The following is a 23,617-nucleotide window of genomic DNA, read 5'->3' as shown; positions in this document are numbered from 1 at the left end:
TATCCTCAGCTTCTTTCTCAGATCATAAGGCAAATAGACAAATATTATAACAATAGTAAGAGACAAAAAACAATAAGAGAAAGACAAAAAGGTGGTCTGGAGACGGGAATTTTTTAAAAGAGTTGTCGTCTTTTTCGCAAGAGGGAAGAGATATGGGAACATGTGTATATGTATAACTGATTCACTTTGTTATAAAGCAGAAACTAACACACCATTGTAAAGCAATTATAATCCAATAAAGATGTAAAAAAAAAAAAAGAGTTGTCTTTTTAACTGAAAAGCTGAAAATTTTAAGTGATACCGAGGAGCGCTATATCTTTCCACTGAGTTCCTGTGCACTATCCCTTAAGTCATCCCATCAGGATGGAAATGTAGCTCGTTAAGAGTTTTACTTAATGACACCATGCCAGCTCCTAGGGATCAGCCAGCAATTCTCACCAACTTGCATTTATTTTTGCTTTATTTAGTATCAATGTCTACTCTGAGAAAAGTTTCTGGAAGAATATTTACCTGCATACGAATAGATGTGACACGTTTTCAGAATTTGAATACCGTCTATTAAGAATTAAGGGAGGGGCAATGTAAGGAAACTAAATCCTTAGTTCTTTCTCCTCCCAAAATTTTATCATGTAAAATTCCACATACAGAAAAGTTGACATAATTTTATAGTAAACACCTATATCCTTCATAGCTAGACACTACAACTGACACTTTGCTATCTTCACTTTATCACGTATCTATCAGTTTCTCTATCCATCCATCAACCCGTCTTACCTTCCTACACGTTTCAGTGTAAATCGTGCTCATCAGTACCCAGATCCCTGACACTTCAGCCTGTATATCATTATCAGTCCTTTTTTGAGACTTTTCATTAGCACTCTGTTCTGAATCCCTCTTGCCATCCTTTCCCTCGTTCCCTCCACTTTCTCAATTTTCGTTTCTACATCCTTCCTCCCACTTTCCATCCCCAATGTCCTGAGTGGTAAAAGCAAAGTGTGAAAAATCTGAGCATGGAGCCGTCTTGAAGCAGCATCAGGAAAGGCCCCTCACGGGTATGATCGCCATAGACCTGGGATAGATGAGGTCTGCATGAACAAGCTAATGCAAACCAATTTACAAGAGAGAGAAGTACAGATTAGCAAGACAATTTAATTTACTGTCAGAAACACAGCTACCAAATACTTAGGCACCTGCATCTCTTCATCAGCTCAGTCTCTCCCTGAACGAAGCTGCATGACAGGCCAAATTGTGAAGGGTTTAGGTGAACAGAGACACAGAGAAAGACAGTGAGTAAGAAGGTCTTAGTGACATGGAGCAGAGATCTTATCAGCACTGTTTTAACAGCTGGCCAGCACGGTGTCTAACACCAAAGGGGTGCTTCATAATTAGTACAATGATAAAATGAGCACATGAATGTTAACTGCCCCTCTAGCGGAACGTCTGTGGCTCAGGGCGCCTCTCACCTGGACGGGCTGAGTAAATTCTGCCCACTTCCACCCCTCTGATGCTCTTTAATGAAGTTCCATGACCACCATTCTCCTTTGAATAATGCATTTTCTTTTATCCGGGCATATGCCATTAATTAAGCTTTCATGAAGTCCTGTCTTGCTGTCGTTAAAATGAGAGGTCTGTGACTATCTAATCCCATCTTTGATAAACTGATTTTATTGGCTTTACTCTCAAAACAGGGAGTGATTCCCTGCTACCTGAGTGTACTCTTTTTAAAGATCAGGGAACACCATCTTCCCTGGTGAGCAAAAACTATTCCTTTCCTTATCTCAAGATTTATGTCAAGAAATGTTAGTCGTTTATTTTCTGGGCTTCCTAATTACCAGCCCACAAAGACTTGGCAAGGTGAGCTCTTCAGTGGAAAGGCAGCAACACAAAAATGCAAACGCAGCACTTTTCACAACAGACAGCTTCTCTGTAGTTGCAGAGAAATCCAAGTTTGATAAATCAAATCCATCGTGAGAACCATAAATGGAGCCTTCTAGTCATATAGTTTCAATGGGAATCCTTTGGTTACGTAACAACTTCTTAATGTAGTTCCTTCAAAGGTCTCGATGTCATAAATCAGATTATTTTATAGCAAGGAATTCCTGTCCTTGCTATTTCAATTGCTTGAAAACCCTCTTACCACTGACCACTTTCTCGAATTCTCTAAATAGATACCATAGTAAATATTTATAAACATCAGCATTTCATGGTAGCATCACATGTTTTAGAGTTTATTTGAATGCAAACCGTTATGGTGTTAGGGCAGAATCAAGGCGGTGATTATTTCATGTGAGTCTACGTACAGACTGGAAAAAAAATCAGATGTTTTCAGGTTTGGGCACTTCCATGGTAAAATGCAGACTGCCAGCTAGAGTTCTTTTCTAATTGCCTCTCTATATAAGCAGCCAAAACACAAGGCTCAGATCCAGATAAAAACCATTCAATAGGGTGAACGATACTATGATGCAGAGAGTAGGCTTTTATTGTTGGTGATTCCAGGTCTCTGACAGGAGCACATGTACCTCAGACAGGACTCAGTCTAGATGAACAGGGAGCATTTCATCTAAGCCGGCTTTCAAAGGCCCTGTTTGTTCAGACATCATTAGTTCTTTTTATTCCTTTGATGCATGTGTCTCTAGTGACGGAAACTCTTATTTTTTTAAGAAACTAAAGCACAAAAGGAAACTGAAAAAGCTACAAACTGATTTGGCAACAGCTAAGCAAGAGGCTGCCATCACAGTCCTGGAACTCAATGAGAAGATAAAGACTCTACGTGAAGGAAAGCCAGCCCCTAGAGGTCAGTATTACCATGTGACAGTCACACACTGGCCCTTGGTCCTAGGTGATGCATATAGCTTTTCTGGCAACAAAGCAGAAAGCAAGGCCACAGTGCCAGGCAGTGTGCTGGTCTGGCCCGATCTCCATTCTGCATGATTAGAGACAGCACGCAAACTCCTAACTCCAAGCTGGGTGTGATTTCACCGTGTGAGAGGCAGGGGATGAATAAGCGGTTCCTTAAAGAAGAGTCTCTGAGACTGAAGAGGGGACTGAAACAGGTCTGATAAGTGTCTTGCTGGGTGGCCGTGAGGGAAGAGCAGGGCCCAAGGAGGAGACCTCAGGCCCCCAGGGATGGGGCTCTGAAGTGGGGCAAGGAGAGGGGCTTGTCTAAAAGTGTAGACGGGCCAATAGACTGACTAAGACGGGCATGGGGAAGGAAAGAAATTTGTGTTTTAACAATAGGCAAACGAGCTAGAAACAAACAGGGGAGCCTGGTTGGGAATGAAATCTGGGTGGTTCAGAAAAATAGCCACTCTGGTTTGGATTTTTTAAAAAGTTTTCTCTCAGAGATGATTACAAACCTGGGGGAGAAAACCCCTCGGACTGTCATCATCAGCAATAATATGAGTTCACATTTAATACTACATGGCAGGCATTTTGCTCAGTATTTCATGTGCGTTTAATTCTCAGAATAACCTCCGAAGCAAGTACATTTACGGATTCCACAAGAATAAGCACAGGCTTAGAGATGTGGATTATTACCTTGCCCCAGGACAGACATGTGTGGCAACCTGGGCAATCACCCCAGGGCGCCTGCGCAGCTCTGGTGCAGTGAGGCTATTTCTCTGCTCTGCGGAAGCGATAGCAAACCTCATTCTACCGGGTGAAACTCTTGCAAAACTATGATTCCTTGGGATGAATGTTTTCCTTTGATGTGCAGCACTCTTGTAAAGCCAGGAACATGCAATTGTTCTTACTCCTGCTTCCTTTATTACTCATAAGTAATTATGAAAAAAGAGGAGGAATGTGGAAATAGTGGAGGAGGAGAAGGTAGGTGACGTGGTGGCTGCAGAAAGTGAGACACTCCCAGCATCCTGCCCACATGGGAAACTGTTTAATATGAGTTTGGTTTTAATTTTCAATTTTGAATAGCACTTCCCCGAGATTGAAATGGCATGTAACACCATCACTTTGAAACGCAGCCTCTTCTCTTTCCGCAGAACAACATAAAGACAGTTTAATTTGCTTTCACCACCTTGAAACCTAAAAATAAAATCCAATAGAGAATATTATGCATTTAAAGGTCTTTATTCTAAGGCATCATGGCCATATTTCAAACTGGTTGCATAAGAAGAAGCTGATGATGATTGTACAGCACATTGGAGAAAGTTCTCCAGCTCACCTGAGAGAAGCTTTCAACTTCTCAACTGTATTTTGAATCTAGTGGAAAAAAAGATTTTATTGCAAGGTATCTACTTCTCATTACTCTCTCTCTTTTTTTTTTTTTTTTTTTTTTTGCGGTACGCAGGCCTCTCACTGCTGTGGCCTCTCCCGTTGCGGAGCACAGGCTCCAGACGCGCAGGCCCAGCGGCCATGGCCCACGGGCCCAGCCGCTCCACAGCATGCGGGATCCTCCCGGACCGGGGCACAAACCCGTGTCCCCTGCATCAGCAGGCGGATCCTCAACCACTGCGCCACCAGGGAAGCCCTCATTACTCTCATTTTTGACAAAAATAATATCATTTGCTATCTAATGATGATTTTGTCCCTTTGAGAGTTTGATGGGTCAAAATTAAAATAGTACTGAGGCACGAGGACTCTAATGGTTGTGGAGGGAGGTTAGAAAACATTAAATCCCACCTTTGCTTCTTTGTCCATTTTTTTCTCTATATTTCTGTTTAAAAGGGAAAAAAACTACCTGTACAGGAAAAAACAAAACAAAACAAAACCCCTAATGTATTATGAACAGATATAAATTTAAATAAAGTCAAGTACTCCAAGGTCAATTATGGATGAAAGCAGGGACTCCCTTTTCAACCCATGTGTTGCTTCTTTTATTTGGTGGAGAACCTGAGTCAGTGAACTGACATACAGCAGGAAGGTCTTAAACCAAATATTTGCACAATCTTACTCTCCCATGGGTCTCACGCAGCCTCACCCTGCATTCAATAACCCAGGAGATTGTCAAGGCCGTTGTGGCCCCAGAGTAATATGAGCTCTCATTCTCAGAGACTTTGGTCACCTTGCCCTACCTCTCAATTGATTTGAAAGTAAAGTCTGAAAAGATGTAGGTAACTTTAACACACAATGAATCGCATTTAACCGCTGGACAATTAGGGTTGACCCAGCTCCCACACATAGTCCTTGACCAGAATACCACTCCTTCCCTAGTTAGTCCTGTGTCCTTTTATAAAATGCTTGTTTTTGGTTTTTAGACATCTGTTTGTGAATGGCAGATGCCCCCAGTTATAATAGCTTAAGGAGAAAGGGTGATTTATTGGCACAAGCGTAAACAAACTAAGAAAGTGCATGCCATCAGCCTTAGAGTCCCATAGATTCAGGGTCTCAGATCCCATCAGGGCACCTGTGTCTCTCCACTCTGCTTCTCTCTGCATTGAGACTTTCATTCCCTCAAGTGGGATGTCAGGAGAGTCTGGACACATGGCCACAATTAATTAAGGGCTGCCCTCCTTATCTCTCCTCCAGAGAGGAAAAAAAGCATTTTTCCACCAGCTCCAGTTAGAAAAAGTACAAGAAAATACTCTGTCCTGGTTTGGGTTGGGTACTCATCCAGGGCCATGAATCAATCTTTGTAGCCAGGGGTGGGGAAGTATGGTTGGACAAGCCTGGTCTGCACCAGCCGCCGGGCGGAGGGGCACAGGGAAATAAGAGGGGGAAAGGAGGATGTTGTGAATAGCGGCTCCCAGAAGCACAGAGCTGGACTGGGAGAAGAATACGTCCTTAAAGGAAGGGATAGCCCATTGCAGGAAAGAAAGAGTGAGGCACAAAATCAATATGCCCGATCCACTTTCAGCTGGTAATCAAGTGAAAATATAATAAAATGCTTAATGAGTCACCCATCCATGTGTATTTGCACTTTTTAAGTAGATTCTTCTTGATGAACAAAAGACCTTCATGATCCAAGAAATAAATGTCCAGCAGTATAACTTCTGACCCCACAGTAGATGGAGAGTGAACCACTTTGGGAAAGGAGACCCCTTCCAGCCTCCATCAAGGGACATCGTGGTCGTCTACTCTGAAAGCTGATCTTATTGTAACAATTGAAAATGCAAGAGGGGAAAAAGTGTTGATTCTAATTGACATGCTATCTGGATTAACATGAAGCTACTTCTCTGCTAAGTTACAAACCAGTGCCTATAGTTATAACAAGCAGATTAAAGAGATGGATGCAAATAAATTAGAATTTCTTTTTATGCAAATGTGCACAATTTTTCCCTGTTTGGTTCATTTTCTAAGTAAGACTATTTATAAGGTTGCCATTCAACCTCTGATCAGAGGAACGTCCTGGAATACTAGGAATACTTTTAAGCATGTTCAAATTGATGAAACAGTGAGCTACCAAATTTTTTTTTAACACGTAAACACAGAAAAACTATTTCGCTGGCTATGTACTTAAATTACCTCCGAGGAAATAAATGATTTTAGTCAATGGCAAGTTCAAACAAAAAGCACAACACCTTTATTATAAAACTGGCACTGCAGGAAACTTACTTACAGCCTATCCTTGTTTGCTGATTTTACTTTGTACAGATAATCACAGCCCAGGGCATATTCCTTGCCTCATCTCCACAACCTGCATCTGAAGTGCTCACAGTTTAATTCACTCACAGAATTCAGTGAAACGCCTATTATACCCGTTCAAAGCTTGAGTCCACCTTTTGGTAAACATTAGTAGGCAGGAACCTACGGTTAGATTTCCAAACCATCTCTGCTCCCTTTGGTTTTGGAGCACAAAGTTACTTTGTAAAGGACCTTGGTGACTAAGTCCTGTTGTTGGCACATAAGCATCAAGTCACCTGCTAAGATGAAAGCTTGTATCTTTGACCAGAACGTCCGGGACCTGGTTTACAGACTTCAAGCTAGCATACTAAAAGGAATGCACTCTTCTGGATTTTATTTTCCTTTCAGTTCTTTTCTCTTAATATGCACAGCTGGTATATCAAATAACATATATCTAATTCCCACAGGCAAGTTCCCATTGTCCCACTGAAAGCCGTATCAACTTTAAGTCATCTCTTGGTTTTACTCTCATTAAGAAGACTCTCCCAGGTAGTACAGGTACATCCCTGGGCATTACCCAGGGCTCATGGTCTGAATAGAGCCAAACACACTTTCGAGGGAGGCTTGTAATAGGATTGACTTTTCAGTGACACAAAATTATTTTTAAACACTATCCCATTAATTTTAAGAATCATACTTGCTGTCCTACACAATTATGAAAGTCAGGAGATATACCTCTTTGCCAAAACCCCAGAGCCAACTCTAACTAGCATTCTAAAGAGTATCTTTTTATCATCATGTCCATCCCCAGGCACTCAGCCCAAACCTTCTCTCCCTCTTTTTATTCTCCTCCTGCAAACGTCCTTGGGATCAAAACTACTACTGCAACTAGATGTTAAGAAAACAGGGATTTGAGGGGGATAAAAATGTTCTGGAATAAGATAGTGGCAACACTTGCACAGACATTGTCAATACAGTAAGACCACTGAATTGCACACTTTAAAATGGTTAACATGGTGAATTTTATGTTATGTGAATTTTCTCTCAGTTAGAAAAAAAAAAACAGTGATTAAAATAATCCTCACAAAGATGTAACACCCTGTCAAGTGTATTTTAATGAGAATGCTTTGGGCCTAAATAAAATCTTGCCTTGGTAGGATTCCAAGCTTTTAGAGAGCGGTCATGTCAATATTTATTGGAGTAAGGCTAGTCTTGAATAGTTGTCCATGTGTGTCTAGTCTTTTAAACAATGCCATCCTCTCCTACTGTCTCTCAGCACAGCTCTTGGAAAGGCTGCTATTCCTCAAAGTAGGAACCAATTTCTTGACCAATAGTTCTGCGTACAACCTTCTTTTGCCATTGAACACAGATTTTTTTTTTTTTTTTTTAACCTGTCTACCTAGAGTTTTCTAAGAAAGTAACAAGGAGGGCCCTGGGATCTCACTGTTTCAACTGCTGGGACTTTGTCAAAAGCACTGCTCACCACCCATGGCATCAGATTGCGTGAAGCTCAGTGTGACATTTGATCAAAGCACAAACAGGCAGCCTGCACTTTCCTATTGCTGCCAACTGTGTTACTGCCTTGATGGAAAGTGACAAGAACTCAGGGAAACAAAAGGTGGAGATTTTCCCACCCACATAATTATCCTTACATTTGCAGAAAAGAGTTTTCTTTTAGGCACTCCTACTGAATCCTTAGATACAGAAACTGTTCCACAGTGGGATATTTTATATTTAGGCCAATAAACACCAGGAATGAAAATTAGGAAAAATGAGAGAATGTAGGAATAATAACTTCAAGGTGTGCTTTTTAAGTATAACAAGTTCCTAAGGAGTTTTAGTATTTACCTCATAGAAATAGTTTACATTTATCTTTATAATCCCTAGTCTTATTCAGAGATTACCCGTCAGGTTGCCTCTTCCTTTGTCCACTGAAGTCTTCCTGAAATAGAGCTGTTTCCTGGAATAGAACCCCAAAGGCAAAGTCTTCTCACTGATTTCAGAAGTTCCCTCAAGGATAAACAACTCCTCCAGGAGTCCCTGAAAAACTTAGGGACTTATTGCAAGGAGATCCCAAGAAATGTTACTTATTCAATATGTACAAATTGAGGGTGGTTCTTAATTTCAAAAGGACATTCCAGAGGCCTCTAGGCCTAAAAATAACTCACATAAAAACTAGTCGTCACTCAGGACTTTGTTGGTTGCAAGTGACAGAAACCAAAATGAAACTGGTTTAAACAGAAATGTCTGAGCTGCTAAGGCTGGCAGTGAGGCCGAGCAGGGTTTCCGGACTGTTCATTTGGCTCTTCTTTGCCTATTGGCCCCAGTTGAGCTATTGCAGGCACAGATCAGGAAAGGTCCCCTGGCTGCCCTGGCTTATCAATCTTTGGTGAACATCAGTTTCTGCCTGCTCAGAACTACTTCCCCCTTCTTTTAGTAACAGAAACATGGTTTTCCTTTGGGGAACTATGCCTCTCCTGCTCTCTGCAGTCCAGGGGGACTGTCAATCAGTGTCCCTTTCCTACTTAACCTAGGAAAAGGCTTGTGACTAGCTGAGCCAATCACACTTGCTTTTTTTCTGGAACTTGAATCTTGAGCTGAGTTGAATGAGGGAGGGTAGAAAAAAGCTAGAGCTAATTCATTCCGAAGGTTGGGCCCTGCCGCCTGAAGAAATTGTCTATTTTGATACCCGTATTCTAGAGGCTGACTCCACAAGGTCAGGCTGTTAAGCTTTCCTTCATCACTGAGAGCTTTCTCATAACCTTACAATAAACTCTCTTTTTGCTTAAAGTAGTCTGCATTGGCTTATAATACTTGCAACCAAAGAACCTTAATTTGTACCCAACTAAAGGGAACAGAACTTCTTTCTCACAGAATCTATACAGAAATCTCAAGGAAGCCGTTTGACTGACTCTACTTGCATCGCCCTTGGATCAACTGCTATGGCCAGGGCAATGGGATTTTATCACACCTGGGTCATGTGCCAGAGGTCAAGGGCTAGGGGACACTATCAGATAAAAGAAGATGGGAGAATTTTCTGGACAGAAGCCAAAAAAAACCCCAAATACTTTTCACTGTCCCCTTTAATCTATTTTAGTTTAAGCTCATAAACTTGGAGAATACGGCCATGCGATGAAGATCAGTTTTATCTTGTGAGGAAAGTAAAAAATTTCTCTTCTTTCTCTCCCTATCATTTTCAAAGTGCATATTTAAGCCCTTTCTTTGCAAAAAGTCTGGAAATCTATTTATTTTATAATTAGCAAAGGGTAAGAAGATCCATTCTGAAATTTTTGGTTGAGGTCCAGTATTTGCTAGCTATATCAGCTGTGGGAATTCAATGATGTCAGGGTCCCCTCCCTCCTTTGTTTGTAAGACTAATTTTGGAATTATACTGTTATCAGGAAATGGTGCTCCCTTCCTTCTGTCCATCCCTTAGGAATAGTTTTTTTTATTTTTTATTTTTTATTTTTTTAAAGTCTCCTGGCTTCTGTATCCAGAGAGTTTGGATGAAAGGGCAAGCACCAGCTAAATGTCAGACAAGGCACATGGGAATTGGAGCTTGATCAATTTCAAAGGTTTCTTACTTAACCGTGGCAAGTGCTATGATCACCAGAAGAGCATGTGCTATTTGGAAATACTGCTAAAAAACCCAGACCAGAGGCGAGAAGGAAGATGTTTCCTTCTAAGAAATGTGTAGAGAAATAGCACTCCTTTGTCACACACAGCAGATGGAGATTTGTCAACAGAAGATAAACTGGAGAGTTTGAGGTTGCAAACAACTGTCAGTCAGCTGTAGATACTGGTGCAGCCATTCCTGATACCAACCTCTTGGTGCCAAAGTACAAAAAGGGAACGATGTTCTCTCCTGTATTCCCCAGAAACCACAATGTTATCTTATTTAATGACTCAGTGTTTCCTGATAGGAGGTTGAAGTTAGAGGCTAGATACACTGGTCATATGCATAAATTTGGAGGAATGAGTGGATACTTGTGGGGGGCTTGAGCTCATCAAATCAAATTTAGAAAGGATGCCTAGGACCAGATTGTCCTGGAGAGTGGAAAACTTCTCTTGGAAGACACAGGATTTCTTTCTGGCCAGTGGGATTGGGTTCAATTTATACTCTTATGTATATATTAGATACATATGTGCAGTGTAGTAGTCTGGAAGAATATTTGTTTTTAAAGATATACTGCCTTGGACTAGATGACCCTACTATGCCTTTAATTTTTTTCAATTAAATAAAGCCACAATTTAATACTGGACAAAGAACATAGAACTAAGAAGAAATAAAGAGCTAATGTAAGAGGCACAGCATTATTCCTGATTTTCTTAATATGCATTGGATCCAGGAGGTGTGTTAATCATGCTGGCATAATAATCAGTGCCTGCAAGATCTGAAAACATTATTGCTCTTCTGCAGATGCTTTCCTTAATCCCAGAAATTATCATTGAGAATGTTGCTGTGATTTTCCAGTAAGACCTGAAGTCCTGCCATGACAAGCTGTCATTTCAACCTGGGCACACTGTTAGAACATCTGTTCTGCAAAGATAGACAGTCTAGACAGCATCCAAAGGCCCCTTTTTTCCTGGGTCATTTCTAGTGAATAAAGAAGGAACCCTGCTCCTATTCCAGGGAATTTTGTATAGAACTTGTCAAACAAAGAAGACAGGAGGCCTCGGCCACAAACAGAAATTGTATTCTCATAAAGTGATCATTTATAACTCCAAAAGGTGAATCTCTGAGGTCAAGGAAATAAAAGGATGCAAAAGAGATGGTGGAGAGATACCCATATGCTTGATGCATAGATGAAAACAAGAATTCTTATGAGTCCTCAAAGGCAGAACAAGCATTAAAAGATTCAAGTCAGTAGGATAAAACTTACTTAGTTCTTTAGAATCATAATATTACCTTAAATCTTAAAAGCTCCTAAATTTAAAAAATAATTGAAAGGCAAAATTTTTATCACACTGAACTGTCTATGACAGGATTCTGACCTCAACTGTTTAACAAATCATCCCTTCCAGGCCCTTATCCCAGTTGACCAGAGTAACAATTTTGATAGCTCTTTAGGGTGAATAGGTTTTTCTAATTCAAGATGAGTGCCAAGAGCTCTCATCTTATGCCATGTTGCTAAGTAAATTTCTGACAAAAGGTAGTTTCAATATGCTTTTACTTTTTGTAATGTATGCCACCACCAGACACTATTCACTTTCATTTATAGTAATATATAATGTTAATTAATTCATATATAACTGTTTTTAAAAGATTACCTGCAGTTTTAAAATGAGAACTCTTTTTTTCTTTTCTTTTCTTTTTTTTTTTTTTTTTTTGCGGTACGCGGGCCTCTCACTGTTGTGGCCTCTCCCGACTCCGGACGCGCAGGCTCAGCGGCCATGGCTCACGGGCCCAGCCGCTCCGCGGCACGTGTGATCCTCCCGGACCGGGGCATGAACCCGTGTCCCCTGCATCCGCAGGCGGATCCTCAACCACTGCGCCACCAGGGAAGCCCGAGAACTCTTTTAAAATGCACTTTTCATTTCAAAGTTTTAATGTCTCATATATTTATAGTGATTATATTATTAGAACTAAAAATCAAAATGCTGCCTGAGTTCTAACATATAAATTTACATCCATACTCAAAAATATTTGAAACCAGGACCATGCTACAGAATCCTAGATGTATTATCATGATACTGATAGTTAAACAGGATTGCATGAGAGAGTGGAAATGCCACATAATGCCACCTAATTGATGTTATTTGTGGATCTGAGCAGATAAGAGCCTTGGGATCTTAGAAGTGAAGGTTAGTGGAATATAATTAACACCCCAAATCCAAGAGGACGTCGGGGGACAATGAGGAAAATACAGAGCTGACTACTCTGAAAGTAAGAATCAGTGCTTATCTTTTTAAATTGTATCATCAGAAGAGAAAATATTAGAAGCAGACCTTGTATAATCCATCTATCTTAATGCTATAAACATCTTCAGATGCAAGTGGCTGATCTTTCCTTTTTTATAACCATAACTTTTCCATGGAAGTCCCAAGAGTCAGTAATTGAATTTGAGAAAAGATGTCCTTTTGAGGTTGCTTTGATCTAAAGCCAAAGGGAATTAATTTATTTAGCAGAAACTGTGGGTTCTAAACAAAGATGTATATGTGGGAATATTGGCAAACAAAATAAAGTACCTTAATTTCTTTGCCAATAAAGCAGTATCAAGATGCTAAAAATTCACTTCAGAATAAATTCTTAAGAAAACAGAAACTGGTTGAAGGTTTTCTTTTTTCCTTCCCCATCAGCACATGCTAATGAACACTCTAATTTATATTATATAAAAAGGCTTTGGTCTTTCTTGAAAAACATTCCCAAAGAAAAATAAAAGACTACCTAGTCTTTTATTGCCTCAATTACATCATTTCCTTTTGCTTAATTTAAGGCAATAAATTAATATTCTTATCCTTTTTAAATGACTGATTTCACACGTCTTTCTACATTAGTGAAAGTTTATGTATATTATTCTTTGATTTATTACATGCATCTACTGTTAAGCACATTGTTTATGAAAGTTAAGCAAGAATAAAAATCGATTGAATTTCAAATAGAGGGAGGGTAAAAAACATAATACATGAAGATTACACTAGAGAAATAAAATCCACATGAAACAGATGAAGTCCAAACCTAACTGAAAATTTATTTTAGCATCTTTATTGGAGAATAATTGCTTTACAATTTTGTTAGTTTCTGCTGTATAACAAAGTGAATCAGCTATATGTATACATATATCCCCACATCCCCTCCCTCTTGCGTCTCCCTCCCACCCTCCCTATCCCACCCCTCTAGGTGGTCACAAAGCACCAAGCTGATCTCCCTGTGCTATGCAGCTGCTTCCCACAATCTATTTTACATTTGGTAGTGTATATAAGTCCATGCCACTCTCTCACTTCGTCCCAGGTTACCCTTCCCCCTCCCCCTCCCTGTCTCCTAAAGGCCATTCTCTATGTCTGTGTCTTTACTCCTCTCCTGCCCCTAGGTTCATCAGAACCATTTTCTTTTTTTAGATTCCATATATATGTGTTAGTATATGGTATTTGTTTTTCTCTTTCTGACTTATTCCACTCGATGACAGACTCTAGGTCCATCTACCTCACTACAAATAAGTCAATTTTGTTTCTTTTTATGGCTGAGTAATATTCCATTGTACATATGTGTCACATCTGCTTTACACATTCATCCGTTGATGGATATTTAGGTTGCTTCCATGTCCAGGCTATTGTAAATAGTGCTGCAATGAACATCGTGATACATGTCTCTTTTTGAATTATAGTTTTCTCAGGACATATGCACAGTAGTGGGATTGCTGGGTCATATGGTAGTTCTAATTTTAGTTTTTTAAGGAACCTCCATACTGTTCTGCATAGTGGCTGTAACAATTTATATTCCTACCAACAGTGCAAGAGGGTTCCCTTTTCTCCACAACTTCTGCAGCAATTATTGTTTGTAGATTTTTTGATGATGGTCATTCTGACCAGTATGAGGTAATACCTCATTGTAGTTTTGATTTGAATTTCTCTAATTATTAGTGATGTTGAGCATCCTTTCATGTGTTTGCTGGCAATCTGTGTATCTTCTTTGAGAAATGTCTATTTAGGTCTTCTGCCCATTTTTGGATTGGGTTGTTTCTTTTTTTGATACTGAACTGCATGAGCTGCTTGTAAATTTTGGAGATTAATCCTTTGTCAGTTGCTTCATTTGCAAATATTTTCTCCCATTCTGGGGGGGGGGCCTTTTCATCTTATTTATGGTTTCCTTTGCTGTGCAAAAGCTTTTAAGTTTCATTAGGTCCCATTTGTTAATTGTTTTTTAATTTCCATTTCTCTAGGAGGTGGGTCAAAAAGGATCTTGCTGTGATTTATGTCAAAGAGTGTTCTGCCTATGGTTTCCTCTAAGAGTTTTATAATATCCAGCCTAACATTTAGGGCTTTAATCCATTTTGAGTTTATTTTTGTGTATGGTGCTATGGAGTGTTCTAATTTCATTTTTTTACATGTAACTGTCCAGTTTTCCCTGCACCACTTAATGAAGAGGCTGTCTTCTCTCCATTGTGTATTTTTGCTTCCTTTATCAAAGCTAAGGTGACCATATGTGCGTAGGTTTATCTCTGGGCTTTCTATCCTGTTCCATTGATCTATATTTCTGTTTTTGTGCCAGCACCATACTGTCTTGATTAATGTAGCTTTGTAGTATAGTCTGAAGTCAGGGAGCCTGATTCCTCCAGCTCCGTTTTTCTTTCTCAAGATTGCTTTGGCTATCCAGGGTCTTCTGTATTTCCATACAAATTGTGAAACTTTTTGTTTTAGTTCTGTGAAGAATGCCTTTGGTAGTTTGATAGGGATTGCATTGAATCTGTAGACTGCTTTGGATAGTATAGTTATTTTCACAATGTTGATTCTTCCAATCCAAGAACATGGTATATCTCTCCATCTGTTTGTCTTGTCTTTAATTTCTTTCATCAATGTTTTATAGTTTTCTGCATACAGGTCTTCTGTCTCCTTAGGTAGGTTTATTCCTAGATATTTTATTCTTTTTGTTGCAATGGTAAATGGGAGAGTTTCCTTAATTTCTCTTTCAGATTTTTCATCATTAGTATATAGGAATGCAAGAGATTTCTATGCATTAATTTTGTATCCTGCTACTTTACCGAATTCATTGATTAGCTTTATTAGTTTTCTGGTGGCATCTTTAGGATTCTCAATGTATAGTATTATGTCATCTGCAGACAGTGAAAGTTTTACATCTTCTTTTCCGATTTGGACTCCTTTAATTTCTTTTTCTTCTCTGATTGCCATGACTAAAACTTCCAAAGCTATGTTGAATAATAGTGGTGAGAGTGGGCAACCCTGTGTTGTTCCTGATCTTAGTGGAAATGGTTTCAGTTTTTCACCACTGAGAATGATGTTGGCTGTGGGTCTGACATATATGGCCTTTATTATGTTGAGGTAAATTCCTTGTATGCCTACTTTCTGGAGGGTTTTTTTCATAAATCGGTGTTGAATTTTGTCAAAAGCTTTTTCTGCATCGATTGAGATGATCATATGGTTTTTCTCCTTCAGTTTGTTAATATGGTTTATCAAATTGATTGATTTGCGTATATTGAAGAATACTTGCATTCCTGGGATAAACACTACTTGATCATGGTGTATGATCCTTTCAATGTGCTGTTGGATTCTGTTTGCTAGTATTTTGTTGAGGATTTTCTCATCTATGTTCATCATCGACACTGGCCTGTAGTTTTCTCTTTTTGTAACATCTTCATCAGGTTTTGTTATCGGGGTGATGGTGATCTCATAGAATGAGTTTGGGAGTGTTCCTCCCTCTGCTATATTTTGGAAGAGTTTGATAAGGATAGGTGTTATCTCTTCTCTAAATGTTTGATAGAATTCACCTATGAAACCATCTGGCCCTGGGCTTTTGTTTGTTGGAAGATTTTTAATCACAGTTTCAATTTCAGTGCTTGTGATTGGTCTGTTCATAGTTTCTATTTCTTCCCGGTTCAGTCTTTGAATCTTGTACTTTTCTAAGAATTTTTCCATTTCTTCCAGGTTGTCCATTTGATTGGCATATAGTTGCTTGTAGTAATCTCTCATGATCATTTGTATTTCTGCAGTTTCAGTTGTTACTTCTCCTTTTTCATTTCTATGTCTGCTGATCTGAGTCTTCTCCCTTTTTTTTGATGAGTCCGGCTAATGGTTTATGATTTCGCTTATCTTCTCAAAGAACCAGCTTTTAATTTTATTGATCTTTGCTATTGTTTCCTTAATTTCTTTTTCATTTATTTCTGATCTGATCTTTATGATTTCCTTCCTTCTGCTAACTTTGTTTGTTTGTTTTGGTTTTTTTTTTTTGGTGATTCTTCTTTCTCTAATTGCTTTAGGTGTAAGGTTAGGTTGTTTATTTAAGATTTTTCTTGTTTCTTGAGGTTTCTAAAATCTTGAGGATTTTATTACTATAAACATCCCTCTTAGAGATGTTTTGCTGCCTCCATAGGTTTTGGGTCATCATGTTTTCATTGTCATTTGTTTCTAGGTATTTTTTGATTTCCTCTTTGATTTCTTCAGTGATCTCTTGGTTACTTAGTAGCATATTGTTTAGCCAACATGTGTTTGTATTTTTTATAGTTTTTTTTCCTGTAATTGATATCTAGTCTCATATCATTGTGGTTGGAAAAGATACTTGATACGATTTCAATTTTCTTAAATTTACCAAGGCTTGATTTGTAACCCAAGGTATGATCTATCCTGGAGAATGTTCCATGATCACTTGAGAAGAAAGTGTATTCTGTTGTTTTTTATGGAATGTCCTATAAATATCAATTAATTCCTTCTGGTCTAATGTGTCATTTAAAGTTTGTGTTTCCCTATTTATTTTCATTGCGGATGATCTGTCCCTTGGTGAAAGTGGGGTTTTAAAGTCTCCTACTATTATTGTACTACTGTCGATTTCCCCTTTTATGGCTGTTAACATTTGCATTATGTAGTGAGGTGCTCCTATGTTGGGTGCACAAATATTTACAATTGTTACATCTTCTTCTTGGATTGATCCCTTGATTGTTATATAGTGTCCTTCTTTGTCTCTCATAATAATTTTTATTTTAAAGTCTATTTTGTCTGATATGAGAATTGCTACTCCAGCTTTCTTTTGATTTCCATTTGCATGGAATATCTTTTTCCATCCCTTCACTTTCAGTCTATATCTTTCCCTAGGTGTGAAGTGGGTCTCTTGTAGGCAGCATATATATGGGTCTTGTTTTTGTACTCATTCAGCCAGTCTGTGTCTTTTGGTTAGAGTATTTAATCCATTTACATTTAACATAATTATCGATATGTATGTTCCTATTACCATTTTCTTAATTGTTTTGTGTTTGTTTTGTAGGTCTTTTCCTTCTTGTGTCTCCTGTCTAGAGAACTTCCTTTAACATTTGTTGTAAAAATGGTTTGGTGGTGTTGAATTCTTTAACTTTTGCTTCTCTGGAAAGGTTTTAATTTCTCCATCGCATCTGAATGAGATCCTTGCTGGGTAGAGTAATCTTGGTGGTCGTTTTTTCCCTTTCATCTCTTTAAATATGTTATGCCACTCCCTTCTGGCTTGCAGAGTTTCTGCTCAAAGATCAGCTGTTAACCTTATGGGGATTCCCTGGTTTGTTATTTGTTGCTTTTCCCTTGCTGCTTTTAATATATTTTCTTTGTAGTTAATTTTTGGTTGTTTGATTAATATATGTCTTGGTGTGTTTCTTTGGATTTATCCTGAATGGGACTCTCTGCATTTCCTGGACTTGATTGACTGTTTCCTTTCCCATGTTAGGGAAATTTTCAACTATAATCTCTTCAAATATTTTCTCAGACCGTTTCTTTTTCTCTTCTTCTGGGACCCTATAATTCGAATGTTGGTGCATTTAATGTTTCCCAGAGATCTCTGAGACTGCCTCAATTCTTTTTTTTTTTTTTTTGCGTTTTATTTCAGTCTACACATTTAATCATCATTACAATCAATAAACTCTTCTTAAGAGATGAGCACACCTCCAGGAAATGGTTTTGAAGAAATTAATTTTTCAAAAGATGAACTTAAAAACATGGAAATTCCATAAAATAATATGGCCTATATTGTTTTGTAAAGTTGCATCGAGTTCCTGTATGAGTAAAAGGCAATAAACGAACACACCACTTCTCTGCTTGCTTTGGCACTTACCTTTAAGTCTTTGGAGGCTGGAGTATTACAGCAACAATTCCATTGAAAAAACAAAGCACACCCACCCCATGCATAATTCATACCAAATGCCTTCCCTAATTGTTCTGAGAACTCTCACTGCTTGAAGAATGGATGTATTTCCAGATCATTCGCCAGAGAGATGGATAAAAATCCCCAGACTGAAACTTCAGATTTTTTCTACATTACACGGTAAACCCAAAATAACACCTGGAAACCTGTGGGTTGTTTCGGAGCAAGGGTGGCAGCCTGTTTCTCTGTAACATACTAACGTGGGTATGAAGAGAAAGTTACATAAAGGTGTCCGTGTGTATGTTTCTCTGCCTCCCAGTATTTTGTTTGTTTGTTTGTTTTGTTTCTTTTGCAGTACGCGGTCCTCTCACTGTTGTGGCATCTCCCGTTGCGGAGCACAGGCTCTGGACACACAGGCTCAGCAGCAATGGCTCACGGGCCTAGCCTCTCCGTGGCATGTGGGATCTTCCCGGACTGGGGCACGAACCCGTGTCCCCTGCATTGGCAGGTGGACTCTCAACCACTGCGCCACCAGGGAAGCCTGACTCCCAATGTTTTTATCCTTCCCTCAGTCTGCCTTTTCATCCTTTAATCTTTGCCTATCTCTTCCTCCTCACGAATCATGGGATTGAGACTTTTTTATCATATGTCTTAGACTCTGAATTGTTTTGTCATATCTTTTGGGCTTTAAGAAAAGGTCCCCCATTTGTCCTGCCCGCTGTATCCCAGATCAAGCTCGGATCTCCCCAGCCACACTTCAGGAAAGGGCTCAAGCTACATTTGCAGTGAAAAAGAACCAGAAACAGCAAAAGAAACTCTCATTCCTTCACAGACCTTCCCCCTTCCCTCTTCGGTACTGTGTGGCCAAGAGGTACACCTCTGATGATTCTTTCCTGCTGGCTTCAGGTTTTACAGTCCTTGTTTTCTGGAATTCCTCTGTCAGTCTCTTCTGTAACTGATGGCTTTGACTTCCAGCCCAGGTTTTTCACAGGAATGTTCCCCCTGGGTGCAGGACTTCTGGAGCCATGTCCAGAAGGGACAAGCAAAAGCTGATGAACCTGTCATGGTCGAGGCCCTGGATCCCTGTGGCGTTGGGTGCCATGTCAGTCAGAATCACATCTGCTCTCCCAGCAGGTAGCACTTCTCAGATTCTCTGGAAGGTTCTTGGGTCAGTCACATCAGCAGGGCACAGAAAAGTTGCTCCTTCCAGGGGGAATATGTGAAGGAGATCTACCCCAAGCACAAAGCCAACAGGAGCACTGGGATCTGTGCCTGCAGCGTTGACACTGTGCACAGCCACCTGGCTCCACACGCCAGGAGCGACACCACAGTCTAACACCCAGAGGCCAGGCCGCAGAATCTGGTGCCTCTTGTTCACCTCCAGGAGCTTGAAGGCACTTCGACACCTGTAACTCTCCACCTTCGCAGCCTTCACAAATGGGTCCCTCAAATGCCGCATCAGCCACAGGTGCTCAGCGCTGGTCCGGCCCTTGAAGCAACTCCCACCAGTGTGGAACCTTTGACGCTGAAAGGAAGACCACACCAGCTTCAAGGACCTGGCCATGAATGCTGACCTGCTCCAGCTGCCACCACCACCTACCTCAATTCTTTTCATTCTTTTTTCTTTATTCTTCTCTGAGGTAGTTATTTCCACTATTTTATCTTCCAGGTCCCTTCTCCGCTCTTCTGCGTCAGTCATTCTGCTATTGATTCCTTCCAGAGAATTTTTAATTTCATTTATTGTGTTGTTCATCATTGTTTGTTTGCTCTTTAGTTCTTCTAGGTCCTTGTTAAACATTTCTTGCATTTTCTGCATTCTATTTCCAAGATTTTGATTCATCTTTACTATCATTACTCTGAATTCTTTTTCAGGTAGGCTGCCTATTTCCTTTTCATTTGTTAGGTCTGGTGGGTTTTTACCTTGCTCCTTCATCTGCTGTGTGTTTCTCTGTCTTCTCATTTTGCTTACCTTACTGTGTTTGGGGTCTCCTTCGCACAGGCTGCAGGTTCGTAGTTCCCATTGTTTTTGGTGCCTGCCCCTAGTGAGTGAGGTTGGTTCAGTGGCTTGTGTAGGCTTCCTGGTGGAGGGGACTAGTGCCTGTGTTCTGGTGGGTGGGCCTGGATCTTATCCTTCTGGTGGGCAGGGCCACGTATGGTGGTGTGTTTTTGGTGTCTGTGAAATTAGTATAACTTTAGGCAGCCTCTCTGCTAATGGGTGGGGTTGTGTTCCTATCTTGCTAGTTGTTTGGTGTGGGGCATCCAGCACTGGAGCTTGCTTGCCTTTGGGTGGAGCTGGGTCTTAGTGTTGACACGGTGATCTCTGGGAGAGCTCTTGCCGGTTGATATTACATGGAGCTGGTAGGTCTCTGGTGGTCCAGTGTCCTGAACTCAGCTCTCCCACCTCAGAGGCTCAGGCCTGACACCCGGCCTGAGCACCAAGACCCTGTCAGTCACATGGCTCAGAAGAAAAGGAAGAAAAAAAAGGAAAAATAAAAAACAAACAGATAGAATCCTAAACCAAATGGTAAAAGCAAAACTTTCTACCTGTCAGACTAGCTTCTGTTCAAGATTTCCAAGCTGTTGTAATTCTGAAAGTCATTCTCATCTCTGCTCTTCTCCAGTCCTTCTGAAAATTATGAACCAGGAACTAATCTAGATCTGTGGATTTCAGTAGTAAAAAGCAGTCCAAAATGTCTGGCTTCATGGAGTTTATACAGTAACTGAATTAGCTGGCACTTTTCATCTTGGACTCCCCAGCCTCCAGAACTGGTCTTCCTAAAGCCAGGCCACCTGCAGCAGCAACTTCTTCTCGCCATGGCTCTTTTAAATTAGATTTTCAATGCCGCTTCCATGAAACTCTTGGCTTAGCTGGGCAGTGTGGCTGGGGGTCCGACTCTGGCCGCCACCATCCACTCAGGGCTAATTGAAGTGTTACAGCCATGTGCAACTACTAGAAATTTCCCCCAAAGTGCCACTCTACTCGGTTCGTGAAGGCTTTGCACCAGCTATTTCCTCTTTGTAAGATGCCTTAACCCTTTACCTCTCTCCCAGCCCTGTCCCCTTCGTGTCTTCTGATCCTTCTTCAGAAAGTCTTTTGCAACCACTTCCATGACCACTACCATCTCCCCACCCACTCACTAGCCTTTCCATGAATCTTATGCATACCACAGTCATAACATCTATTATATAAATATCTCTTTATCTTTCTTTACTAACAGATCTAGAGTTTCCTTGAAGAGAAACAGAGATGGCATCTTACTTTTTCTTTGTATCCACAGCCTAGCACAGTGCCTGATACTTAATGGTCATGAAATGTTGGATGGATGGACATTAAATAAAATTTAATGGAATTCTGTCCTAGTGTTCTGTTGCCTAATATGGTTATGAACTCCTACGCACTGGAGAAAGTTTGCTTATAAAATTAAAAATTTAAAGCCACCCTGAGTGGCAGATTTACCAGGGAAGAGATTGCCAGTAATATCTGTAGGACCACTAGCACAGATGCTGGCTCCCTGGTAGAAGGAGATTATCAAATCCTAGGATTGATTTAAAGCATTACTAATTCTTCTACACTGTATTGTAACAAGCTGATATTGATTTATCTCCAACTATGTTATTTTATGACTTTTCACTTCACCATTTCAACTCATACTATGGTAAATACATATATTTAGACGGCATAAAATCTAGGACTCAGGGTTCAGATCCAAGCATTATCATTAAACTGGCCAATCCTGAAAAACTAAACTGAACATTAGCTCCAAAGTCCTTTCTATTCTACTCTCTAAACTGGCTGGCCTCCCTGCCCTACTTAGTACTTTGGGCCAGCACCCGGCATCCTTGTGTTGGCTGTAGTCTATGCCTTCTGACTCCACGCATCATGCATACCACTTCCTGAACTCTTCCTGACCTCCACTGGCCCTATCAATGACCAACAGTTTAATGATTATTTATTTGGTTCCAATACTCAAGGTGACTCTTAAGTTCTCACCCATTCTGTGATTAATCAGTATGTCTCTTGATGTACAGCTGTTGCCAGCTGCTTTAAGTAATATCCTGCCTAATCCCTGTCTAGCTTGTAAGATTCTCTCCCCTGTAACCTGATAATCCCATCAAGTTGGTTTAGTTCCAAAAGATACCAAGATCTCTTAAGAATTCAACCTTCAGTGGTCTGGTTCAAGTCAACTGTTGCTTACTTTCATTTAGGTCTTGATTATCTAACCCCTGGTCCTTCACAAATATTCTTGTTGGTTTTAATCTGTAACCATCTCACTGCCTTACATTAAAGGCAGGTTAATTATGCAAGAATATAGTTTTGGTAATGTCACTTTCATAGTGAGAAATACTTTAATGGCTTCTCATTGTCTGTGAAATAAAGGTCATATATTTTAGCCTGACATTCAGAGTTCTCCACGAACTGGCCTCAACATACCTTTGTAGATTTATTTCTTAAAACCTCCTTTTATCTACTCATATCCCCTCTCTCCATCACTTGCCTGACAAAATATCTGATAGAAACCCTCTATCTCTGTTCTTCATATCTGCTGACAAAATAACAAAACCTGCCTGATTGGTTTGTATGACTACAGACCTCAGATGAGCATGAAACTTTTCCCAGCAGAACAGCTGTGATTTTTTTCTGGTAAGTTGCTTTCTCCCTCTCCTAGACAACTATTCTGTACCCTCCTGTCTCTTCTCAAATTTCCCTCTCCTCTTCCACACTTACACCCAGCTGATGACCTCACCTGTAACTCACTGAGAATACGCGGGTCATCAAATGGAGACTCTCACCTTTCCACTACTAATGGAATTTAATTCTTGCTTCATGTGGTCACCTGTGCTCTTCTGATTGCCTTCTGTTACCAGTGGAGAAAGTGTCCCTCCTCTCATTCAAGGTTCTATCCTCCTACTAGTGCTCCAGATCCCGCGGTTCTCACCTTCTTAGGTACGTCACTTATTTATCCAACCTCACACTTGCATCATATACTCTTTCCTAGCTCATTCCTATCTGCATGGGAACATGCAGGTATCTCACATCCCTGCAAAAACTTCTTTGATTCCTCATCACTCAGTACCATTTTCCCACTCTTATTCTAAAGTAAACAGCTCCAGACTGTCTTGACTTCCTCACCTCCCTCCCATTTGCTGTTTAATCCATCTCAATCTTGTTTTTCCCACCCCATTTAGATGATGGTATTCCACTGAAAGTACTCTAACCAAGGTCCCCAACTATCTTCATGATGTCAGACCCAATGTAAACTTTCCTGTGTTCATCTTACTTCAGTTCATAGCATCACACCACACAGATGATCACTGCTTTGTTCCTGA

General features: G+C 40.1%; 2 protein-coding genes across 2 annotated transcripts in view; one reads left to right on the top strand and one right to left on the bottom strand.

Annotated features, from left to right (window-relative positions):
• Nucleotides 1-23,617, top strand: part of CCDC192 (coiled-coil domain containing 192) — a gene marked incomplete at its 5' end in the record, with an annotated part of 196,370 nt that overhangs the window by 126,834 nt on the left and 45,919 nt on the right. Inside the window, one exon of the mRNA XM_082835232.1 lies at nt 2,662-2,794. Coding sequence (XP_082691358.1) covers nt 2,662-2,794 — 133 coding nt within the window. The remainder of the gene's footprint in view (nt 1-2,661; nt 2,795-23,617) is intronic.
• Nucleotides 19,116-19,853, bottom strand: LOC309959097 (rRNA methyltransferase 2, mitochondrial-like; the record flags this gene model as incomplete). The annotated part of the gene is given in 3 exon segments (XM_082835231.1): nt 19,116-19,274; nt 19,278-19,433; nt 19,437-19,853. Coding segments are annotated over 3 exon segments (732 nt in total).

The sequence above is a fragment of the Leucopleurus acutus genome (assembly GCF_964270905.1).
Source record: "Leucopleurus acutus genome assembly, chromosome: 3".
NCBI classification, from domain to species: domain Eukaryota; kingdom Metazoa; phylum Chordata; class Mammalia; order Artiodactyla; family Delphinidae; genus Leucopleurus; species Leucopleurus acutus.
Note: the sequence above shows the minus strand (reverse complement) of the source record. Positions and strands in the feature narration are given on the sequence as shown.